This window comes from Xiphophorus maculatus, chromosome 5 (assembly GCF_002775205.1).
Source record: "Xiphophorus maculatus strain JP 163 A chromosome 5, X_maculatus-5.0-male, whole genome shotgun sequence".
Lineage (NCBI taxonomy): Eukaryota > Metazoa > Chordata > Actinopteri > Cyprinodontiformes > Poeciliidae > Xiphophorus > Xiphophorus maculatus.
Window position 1 is genome coordinate 4,834,267 of NC_036447.1, and position 11,682 is coordinate 4,845,948.

The following is an 11,682-nucleotide window of genomic DNA, read 5'->3' on the forward strand; positions in this document are numbered from 1 at the left end:
TTCATGGCTAATTTGCAGAGGCGGAGAAGAGACACGGCAACTAGTGGGTAACTATCCACGCCGTTACGAGGGAGGGAATCCAGGAAGCCAGGTCTTGGGCTTCACATGTAGTTTCCCAAGGCGTCACGAGACTCTCGTGACGAGGGAACAGCTCAGAGAGGCAACAAGAGTCGATTACCAGAAGTTCTTCTAAGGAAAGCACAGAGAGTTATCGCTAAGGGGCCTCAGAGTACCATTACTGGCAAACACTCAGGTTGGCAGTCTGCTCCTCTTAAGCTCCAGGAAGATTGAGTGATGAATAACAGGTGCGCTGACAGAGTCAACGGGCACGCCCCTCCAGATGTGCAGTCTCTTGTCACCATCTGGTGGATGAAGGTGAAAGCAGCAGGCAAACAGAAAAAACCCCACAAAGAAAAACCAAAAGCCCCAGTTCCCAACAGTAGTGCTATACTGTTACAATGAATGGCACTGTAAGCATATATTTACCCAGGCATTAAATACATTTAAATATGTATTGAAACAATTTTGCATTTAATTCATACATGTTTGAACTTTTATGTACATTTTCACATATGTTTCTCTGTTTAGTTATTTTTTTATTTTTGCATGTGTTATCATACCCATTATAAAGCCCACCAGGCATATGTTATGTTTATGACAGTGTCATGTCAGTCTTATGCACACCCCTTCAAATACAGTGTTACCTAACTTTCTTATATGATGTATAAAAAAGTCATAGAAATAAGGAAAATGCCATGCACTATGTAAAAAACAATTTAATTCCTTTTTTCCCTTTTTTTTAGCTATTGACTACAGCTATGCTGCCTGATTCAACTTCAGCTCTTCTTCTACTAATCGTCCTCCTTGTTCACCCCTCTCTTCCGACCTGTCGGATCGGGACCCAAAGCGAGTGTGATGCTGCTCCTTTTGTACCAGGCCACAGCCTGGTGGGGGAAGGTTTTGATATAGTCACACTGCAAAGAAAAGGAGCTCATGTGATTGATGTGAAGACTTACCTGAGCCCCAGCAAAACCTGTAAACTCTGCACCAACCCTATTCAAAATGATGCCTACCAAAAAGTAATTAAAGATGCATAAATAAACAGCTGCACGTCTGACTTGAGGGATTAACAATAATGCGACTTTTCTTCATTTTAAGCGTCCATATTCTCTTGCTTCCTGGGGTGCCAGTCCATGCAATCCTGACATCATCAGCAGTTATCACACCTCTGTTAGGTACAGTATTTAAACTGGATTGTGAACACTGTAAAAGTTGAAGCACATAATTAAACTAACAATTACTGGATTTGTTTTACATGTTACAGTTACATGTTCCAATCAACCATGTATGTTTATTGGACAGTTATGTGGTAGACCAACACAGTAAAATGAATTTAATCTTAGATTTTTCACCTAAATAAAAACCTAAAGTTTGTGAAAGAAATAGTAGTAAGCCATGTTAGCATTTTATTACTTTTGTCAAACCTAAAAGAGTTGAATAAACTGGAGTTTATAAGTTGGTGCTAAACCTATAAACTCAGAGGTTTATACTGTAGGTTCAGTTTATAGGAGAAAAACACAGGAATGGGAACTATTTCCCAGAATGCTTAGCGGCATGTTTTTGTATCCAGAGATGGATGTGTGTTACATTGATCTAACTTTGGTGTGTTATTAAGGTAAATGTTCATTTTAATAAGTTGTAAGTCTCTGCTAAAAGTTTTGAGCAGAATTTATGTTTTTATGTCGATCTTTGTTAAATTCATTAGCAAATGATAATTTTTGTTCTAATCAAATTGAAACAAGAATTTTAATTTGTCCAATATAAAATACATATTTTATTTAACTTGATAAGGTGAGTGAAAATAATACAGAAATGTGAGAAGGAAGTTTTTTTTTCTTGCATATTGTGAAATGATTATTTGGTTTAAAGTCCAGTATTAAGTTAAAACTCACAATTCAAGATTAACGTGCTAACAGAACTTTAAAAAACAATGTTTAGACAACATGTCTCTTCTTGTTAAATGAACCTAATGCACTTTAATTTCTGAGTTAAAACCTAAACAATTTTCTTATTGACTTTAATTGCATTTCAAAGCAGCAGACTTTCATTTTTAAGTCGAGCACCTTCAAATATTTGATGGTGTAAACTGTAAGTCAAAAATATTTTCTCTAGTCAAACCATTTCTGTTTGGAGAGAGCGGTTTGTTGCATAGTTCACACCTCATGTCTATTTCACTTTGTCTGTTGTGACAAGACAACTTAACATCTTTAGTCTGTGCATATAAAAATCTGACTCTGACCTGAAACCAGACCTAAATTCAAGTCACTCCTTAGTCCTAAACCAAACCCCTGAATCAAAGACAGCACTTCTTATGGGGACTGAATAACTATAAATAATTAGTTAGGAAAATTATTAACAAACTAGAAATTTTGATTAAAATCACCAAGTGAAGAAAATAGGCAAATACAGACCCATTCACTAAATTAGAATATTATTGAAAAGTCCATTTGTTTCAGAAGTTTTATCACTAAGTGAAACATTATATAGAATAATTCCACACATATGAATTTTTAAAGCCTTTATTTCTGTTAATTATGAAGATTTTCAACATACCACTAATGCAGACCTAACTTTGAAAATTGGAATAACACAGCAAACCAATAAGATATTTTCTGATACAGAGGAATGAAAAGTGTGTTTGTTACCTCCTTAGAGGTTATTTTCAAATGTACTTTTAATCTGAAAACTGAGCCACATATGGAAGCATTTTCTAATTTATTGAATATAACTGTAGTTTATGAATACCTGCCTAATAAGGCTGTGGTATTAAAATAACAATAGTTAAATCAACAAATTCACTAAGCTTAACTACCTTATTAAAAATATGAGAAATGAACTGTATAGATGTTTAATAATAATTACTTCCTTTAAAATGTCCAACAGCTCTCTGATTAAGGCTTACACATCCCAAGACACCAATGATTGGACGGTAAGAAACAACTCAAAGCTGAACATTTCAGAATATTTTCAATGCAGCCCTGAGTTTTGATAACACAACCCTGATAGAAACCTTGCTGGTTGATTTTCTTTCTTTCACCATTTCATTTCAGTTAATATGTACTCTTCCAAGAAACAGCATTTTATTATCTTTTTACTTTGCATTCAGTCAGAACTGACGTAAGTGATTAGTTTAGTGGAAGAAAAATATGAATTCTTATTTAACACCTTATAAACTACATGTGTTGTCTATATTTCATCAGTCTGGCTTGGAAATTGAAAAGGTTTTGTTTGACAACTTTGATGTGGGAGGAACCGGCTCCAACGCCTACAAGTTCGCTTCACAACAGAGCAAAGAGGACCGCTACACTTTCAGCACACACAGTGTCACCTGCAACCATTATGAGTAGGATGGAAATTAGATTTTTTTTCATTGAGTTCTGACAGGTCATGGTTATTGAAATAATTGTCTAATTTTGTCTTGGTGTCTAGATTTATATTATCACCCACACCTCCCTTAAGCGTAGAGTTCAAAAAGCAGTTAGACATCCTGCCAAGTCACTATGACTCCTCTACTAAGAATGAGTATAGAGATCTCATAAACACCTATGGCACACACTACTTCAGACTGGTGAGAACTTTGGCACACACACATTGTGAATTAGTTACAGATATTTTTCTGCAGGGAAGCATTTTAAAGAACTTTAAACCTGTTTTAGGTTGAACTTGGAGGGCGACTGAGACGACTGATATCTTCACGAAGCTGTTTGTCTTCCCTGGATGGATTAACCTCAAGTGAGGTAACAAAATGTACAAAATAACAGATTTTTACACAACCATATGTGATACTTCCATGATTCTAACACCGAGGAGAGAAAGTAAGCCAATAAGGTCTGGTACTGCGTAAGGGTAAAAGATTCTGGGTCGGTACGCAGTACCAGGAGAACGGCGTAATAAGGCCATCATCATCATTTATCGTCATTGATAAAATTGTTTATCAATGTTTATACATGCTAGCCGTGATGGAAAGAGTACAAAAATAATGTAGGCTACTCAAGCAAAACTACAGTTATTATTATTGTTACTGTTATTATTATTATTATTTTCATACTTATTTGCACATAGTACCTCATAAAAATATTGTCATAGTACCGGCAAGAATTTAAAACTACTTTCACCCCTGTTTATATTATTACCAAATACATGAAGCAGCAAAAATATGAAGTTCATCGCTTCCAACAACCTACTTTAAGTATTTTTAAGTGTGATTTTTTTTTTTGTTTTATTTTGTCCATTTTAATTTAAAAGAATTTCTACATGAACATATTCTTCTCTGCTTGTGTCTGGCTCTTATTAAAAAAGAGGATCATTTAATGCTAGCTTTGGACAAAAAGTTTTGGCTCTTTCCTCTTTTCTCTCCCGAGTCCCTGGCGAGTGACGCTCTCCGTGGGCGACGTGCAGCGACGGCGTGCTGCTAAAACGAAACAACAACAAAGCGTGTTGACGTCACAGATCACAGAGTTTAATCTCATACCAAGCAATGAACAACAAAGCTGCAGAGGAACAGAGATATGCATTTTTCTCATAAAAAATAAAGACACACAAGGGGGAAGACAGACAAACACAAAACAAATACAAAAAGGCAAAAAAATAGCGGCCGCTCTCTCTCTCTATCTCAGCATTGACCCAAATTTTATAGTGAGTGGGTGTTCCTTCAATTTAATATATGCAGTCAAGGCGTTCCGTTCTTTGACCAATTAGAAACTCCCTCAGGGACTCAGAAAAACTTGGAAACTCCCCTCATTATGGCAAAGTGTCTGGTTTTTGTCTAAGTAAAAGGGCGGACCACCTCGTGTTCATCTCTGTCTGGTACGGGCAGTGACGCCAAAGAGTCTCTTGCCCCTTCGGACTGTAAATTTTATTGCTGTGTCTGTCAGCGGGGGAGGAAAAAAAGGGCCCTGCTTTGTCTGCTTACCGCATCTCAGACGAGACCTGTTCCAAATAAGAGTATTGGCTATACCTTTACACATGTCGTAAGATTAACTGTATTAAGCACCAAAAAAATAATCATTTTTCTTAACACTCTTTATGTAAATGTCTGGTGAAATGCAGCTTTTTTTTAAATCTCTTTGCTGTTCTTCCATCCAGATCCACTCCTGTTTATCTATGGGTGTTGCTGTTGGCTTGGGGAAGTTGGAAATCTCTAGTGTCCAGAAATCTTGCATTAGTGTCCTACAAAGCCAGGACTCTGCCACTAACTTCAGCTCTGGTCTTCACCAACACCACTCAGAGGTGTCAGGAGGAGATGGTTGGTTGGGGGAGTTTTCAATTTCCAAAAGTGATTCCACAGCCTACATGAACTGGCTAAAGAGCCTGATAGAACATCCAGATGTTGTTTCGTTCTCCCTACGACCTCTCTATCAGCTCGTGCCAAGCAAACTTCAACAGGCAGGGATGAAAGCTGCTATTGAGGAGTATTTGAAGGACAATGCTGTGAAGAAATCACTCCAAGAGCCAGACTGTGAGGGTTCTATTCAGTCGTCAAAAACAGTATAGAGTGGTGAGATCTTTCCAGGTAAATGCAGACAACAGATCATAAAGTCCTGGGAGACATAAGTAATCTTGCATTTTGATTTACTGATTGATAATAAAATATGTATTCTTGTATTTTGATTTATCAATGATTATTAAAATAAGGATTTTTGTATTTTGATTTACTGATGATTATACAAAGAGTTGATGTAATGAAAAGCAGATCAAGAAATGAATAAATGGTGAATAGAATTAAAAACTCAGATGATTATCAAAAGAAGTTATGTTTGAATAATTAAATCAGAAAGATGATTATGTTAATGATTTATGGTGATCACACAGCATACACAGAATTGTAACTGAAGCAGTCATAAATTGTGTGAAGCATAGTGACATGTTGTTCTCAGACTGTGTTATAATTAGAGCAGGAGTCAGGGCCAGAGCTGAGCAGGAAAGCAGGGGAGCTCCAAAGAGGAACTGGAATGTTTTCTTCGAAACTAGATTAGAGAGGTGAATCCAGATGGTCAATGGACAAACAACAAAAGGAGAAGTGAGCAAGACGTTGACTGCTGTGGGAAGATTTGATACTTTTCCACGAAGCCATCAAATGTTTGAGAAGTCACGTAAACCATCACGCCATACACAACTATGGAATGAGAGAGTATAAAAACCCATGAAAAGAGGAACAAAGTGTTCTTAGTTCTCGGTGCTGAAGTCAAGCTAACAAGAAGATGCAGACAGAAGACCAGCAGAGGACCACACCCTGGAACCATGGAGAAGCAAAGACTTTGCACTGCTAGGAGGGGGACAAGACCCATCGACCCTCAACCCTGGTTCCTGATTCAATCTCTGCTCTGCACTCAACCCAAGGATCTCAAGGCTACTACAACAGACTTGGTGGAAAGACAAAGGTCACTAAGTGATGAAGATCTGAGTGTACGGAAGACAACAACCAGCTCTACTTTGCTTCTATTCAGAAGAGGATTTTGCCATTTGAGGACAAAGACTCTAACCAAGGACATTGAAGTTTTCTGTTGCTAAGGTCATCCATCATCTGGGTATAAGTTGAACTGCACCCCAAAGCCACGCTCAGTAAATTAGTGACACACTTTAGGGAAAGAAGTTAGGAAAGGATGAAGGTGGTTTATAATAATTTACATTTTTATTGTTAAGTTGTAATCATTGATAATTAACCTGTCTGTCACTTACCCTTGCTAAAAGCTTGCTTAATAAAGATGCATTAAATTTCTAATAAGATCTGTGGACAGTGAAATTAATTGAGCCATCTATTATTTTTGGTTCTTCTAATTAATGTAAAACCCATGAACATGTTTTTAGAAATGTGGTGGCTTCGGACGTTCCCTTAGTGTTGATAAAATAACAACCTTGGGGCTTATATTGAGCCACTAAAAAATATATAGTCTGTAACAAGTGCACATTGTTGATGGAGAGAGAGCAACTGTTAACAAGAGTGGTTATTGAAGTTATGCAGTTGCAAGGGCTACTCATCTGTCTTACCTCCGATTGTTGACAGTCTGACAGGTGACTCAGGTCTATCATTGTGGTCTGTTAAATTTTCAACTGTGTCTGCAATCCTACCCTTATCTTGGCATGGAATCTGAATCAGTTCCTGTGGTGTGTGTGAGGAAGAAAAGTGGAAGTCTTTACAAGGCCAGTAGTCTGTGGTGGCGCAGGGGTTAAGCACAACCCATGTATGGAGGCTTCAGTCCTCGACGCAGCTGTCGCAGGTTCGATTCCCGGCCTGGCGGCCTTTGCCGCATGTCTTTCCCCTTTTTTCATTACCAACTTTCCTGTCAATTAACTATCACATAAAGGCCACTAGAGTCAATAAAACCTTTAAAAAACACATCCTGTCTTGACACACACACATACATATTGGAAAAGTAAGCACAAGGGGGAAAACTTGTCAGTAATGGAAAGTAAAAAAAAACTTGATGCATACATAGACACCTACTTTGAACTGTCCTTGCACACTGTGGTTATCACCTACATTACTGTGTCTGACCTTCCAAATGTACCTGTTTCTTGCACTATGTGTGCTTAGAAAACTGCTTACATGCATACGTGCAAAGGAAATAAAATAGACTAAGACTTAACGACCAAAAAAATAAAAATGCAGACGTATGTACTAATTTCTCCACTTCACCATCTTCCCATCCAGTCCAGTGGACAGAGATCCACGAAAACATTCTGAAAAGGATTGTGGATCAGCTAACAAACCCACGTCATGGCGTATCCAGACAATTTGTACTACATGTTGACACATCAAAGGAGGGCGTAGGTGCAGTTCTCTACCAATGACAAGAGGCAGCACAAAGAGTTATAGCATATGGGTGCAGAACATTGACAGCTGCAGAGAAAAATTACACGCTACACTCTAGTAAGCTGGAGTTTCTTGCACTGAAAGGGGCCATAACTGAGCTGCATGTTAGAGCTGATCCAGCCTCTTTCAGAAGAGAGCATAAAAGTAGCTCAGAATTCAGATACAGCTATAAACAGAGTTGTGGTTCTTAAAAGAACACAAACATCTCTAAATCACAAACAAAAACTTAAAGAAGTGGGTTTTCTCTGTTGGGTGTCTGGGCTCTCCCTTAGAGATAGGGTGAGAAGCTTGGTCATCCATACCATACCATACCATACCAACTTTATTTATAAAGCACTTTAAAACAACCACAGCTGATACAAAGTGCTGTACATCAAAACACAACATAACAATAAAAAAAACATAGGAGAGACTCAGAGTAGAGCCGCTGTTCCTTCACGTTGAGAGGAGCCAGTTGAGGTTCCTTCGGAAGAGCTGGAACAAGTGGCTGGGGAGAGGGAAGTCTGGGCCTCACCTGCAGATTGATGAGGATGGGATCCTCAGGAGAGTAAAAACATCTACATCACAGCTGGTCATCCCAGACTCCCTAAAACCAATAATCTACAAACTAATACATGAAGACCTGGGGCACTTAGGTGCAGATAGAATGGTTGTCCTGGCCAGACATTGTTTTTACTGGTCTATGATGTGACAGGAAATTGAGCACTAAATTACCCAAGGGTGTGTATGTATAAAAAGGAAGAAACCCAACAGAGTAATTAGAACACCCATCCAGACTATCACAACACCTGCACCATTTGAGATGATCTCCATCGACTACTTGTACTTGAAGAAATATAAGGGAGGTGAAGAATGTATACTTATTATAGTGGATCCCTTCACTAAATATACACAAGCATATGCAACCAACGATAAAACTGACTGATGACTTTATCACACGATTTGGATTCTCTTATAGTTTGGCTCAGATGACCGCAACAAGAATCTGGGACACAACACAACATCAATAGGACACAACATCAATAACCATTTTAAGCCCTTTAGAGGCATTTATTAAAGCAATGTCAAGGGGAAGTGGGTGGCAGCCCAGGAACAGCTGCACCGCCATCTGCTCCCTTCAGTCTGGTCCTCTGTCTGGTGCATATCGCCCTCAGTCATGGACTTGTTGGCCCCCACAAGTCCCAGGGTCCACTCCCAGGTATGGTCAAGCGACACCTCCACATGTGGTCCATCTGAACTGGCTCCCACACCGTCTCAAGCGACCGACGCGCCCCACGGCGTCTGGCTCCGGCTCTGCCTCTGGAGCTAGATCTGGCCTCTGGTTCTCATCTGCAATTAATGGAATGAACGCTCCTTATTTATGGTCAAGGTGGACACATGACTGTAAGCGCCTCCCAAAATTGAAGACCTTAATTAAAGCATATTTAGCTGGCCACTATTCAACACAGGAGGAGGCCGTCACAGATTCCCATCCAGGAAACACCTCGATCAGGAAAGGGAATTTGAAAACAGTCTCTTCGATAAGCTCCACAGTTTATGTGATGTCCGCTCGTCTCACAGCTCACCTTATCATCTCCAAGCAAATCCTGCAAAACGTTTCAACAGAACTCTGCTTGGAATGTTGCAAACACTCAAGGAGACACAAAACTCAAAATGGAAAGAACATTTAAACAAAGTGGTTCACGCTTATAATTCCACTGTTCATGAAGCAACTATATTTTCTCCTTTTTTCCGTCTCTTTGGTCATGAAGCAACTCTGACCTGAGCTTTCCTAGGAGAGAAAAAGAAGTAAACTAAACTTATTCTGGCTTTGCTGAAATGTGGAGAGAATCAATGAACCATATGCAATTGCAATGGAAAACATGAAAAAAAGTGCAAAAAGAGGACAGAGAAATTATAATCATTGCACATGAAATTCCACTCTGAGTCCAGGTGATGAAGTTTTGATGAGAAACCCAACAACAACAAGAGGACCTGGAAAGCTTCATAGTTACTGGGAGGATATATTCTATGCTGTCAAAGTCCAAATCTCACCAAACTGATCAAAGTCCAGATTGTTGTAAAACCACTGCATGGAACAGGAAAGAAACAAGTAAGAAGAACAAGAAGCTACACAAACAAACAAGAAGTCCAACCTGCAGATACGGAAAGTTCCAGTGAGGAAGACTACTACGTATGGACTGTAGCAAGACCAGCTGACACAGCTCTAAATGCAGAGGCAGAGTTGGACCTAAAGATCTAACTGAGCCAAATGAGGTCTTGGAGGAAATAGTAGAGGAGATACATCCTCAAGAAGAGGAGGTTGATTCAGATACTGCTGAATCTAATGATGGACAAAGAGATGAAGGAGCACCTGGAGAACACCAGGAAGGAGGAGGCAGACTATGAGAATCTACATTTCTGACCAGTTGTGTCACCTGACCCTTAAAGTCCTCAAGATCTGATCCACCAGAGTATAGACACGCAGAAAACAACTCTTCCAGGCAATCCTCATCCATATATCCTTTTTATGGCAGCACTTAAAAATAAATCAGTTCATGTTCATACTCATTTTGTTAGTTTAAGAGGCTAGTTAATATTATAGTCTAATCCAATAAGGATAACAATCCATTGAGACTTGTGTAATTTTATCCTGTCATTGGTGAGAACCGATTTATGTTTATATTGACAGTGTTCATACATTTATTTAGACAGGAACACCATAGAGAGTTATGGAGTTATGGACTAACTTTTGTTCTCATATAATTATATGAGAATAAAAGTTAGTTCAAACAAGTTGTTCAAGTAAGATATTTTATGACATGTTACTGAAAAGTGTGTTAAATCTGGGTATATTGGGTAACTTCCTTGTCCCTTGGTGAAGATTTTGTGGGGCCCATCAACACTTTAGACTTTTCACCCTTTAGTACTAATGGACTAGACAGTTCTATATGACACACAAGCTGTATGGAAGATAAGAAGCAAGATGACAACATTTAATGAAGATGAGACAAACAAACTTTGCAATATTGTAAGATTTGTTAAAATACTTGCCTGTTAACTTACCTTTAATCCTAGTTCTTGTGGATGTTGTTGTTCTGTATTGCCAACAATGTTAAAATGTTGTTAGGCAACTTTTTTTGTGGCAGAGGGTGTTGCACCATAGAAGTATTTCTTTTAAATTATTAGAATTTTTTAAAGTTATGGACAAAACACTCTTTTATCCATTTATTATATCCATTTCTTTTGTCTTATTAATTTTATTGTTTAAAACAATATGCCTAGTTATTTTTGTTCGAACATAGATGTTTTACAGAATTAGAGCTGTGTTCTACGTGTTTGTTTTTGTACCGGAAGTAGTGACAGTTGTAAAGTTGTAACTAGAAGTAGAAACTATGTAACGGTTTTTCTGTGCTCCAACGCCCGGCTGTTCCAGAGAGAACAATTCCAAGAAAAACACAGAGTGGAGCAAATCTAGTTGCCGAAAATAAAGAATAACTCCTGTCTGTTTTATGAGTTTATTACAATCACAGAATTAAAATACTTAAATTTCAATCACTGTTACCTTGTTCCTGTATTGAAAGAAGCTAAATTTGGAGTTGCTCTTTTCTGACTTGATGTTAAACTATTCCTTCATTGCAGTCCCAGTAAAACTATTTATTCTACTGGAACAAAAAGTTCCGGTAGAACTGTTTGTTCTGTTAGCGTAGATATTCTAAAAAGATCACTGCTAAAATAAAATCTTCAAACTTCAGTGGCAGTTACAAGAAACAAAGTAACTACATTGAATTGACCTTTACATGATGTTCTGTATGAATCTTTATCTCTCC

General features: G+C 38.3%; 1 protein-coding gene across 1 annotated transcript; it reads left to right on the forward strand.

Annotated features, from left to right (window-relative positions):
• Positions 1–304: 304 nt before the first annotated feature.
• On the forward strand, positions 305–5,608 carry LOC106700002 (perforin-1-like). Its single transcript, XM_023334545.1, has 8 exons — positions 305–375; positions 804–1,079; positions 1,159–1,235; positions 2,944–2,989; positions 3,261–3,403; positions 3,490–3,628; positions 3,717–3,797; positions 5,146–5,608. The coding sequence occupies exons 1-8, from the start codon at positions 370–372 to the stop codon at positions 5,551–5,553; spliced, it is 1,176 nt and encodes a 391-aa protein (XP_023190313.1). The 5' UTR covers positions 305–369; the 3' UTR covers positions 5,554–5,608.
• The last annotated feature ends 6,074 nt before the right edge of the window (positions 5,609–11,682 follow it).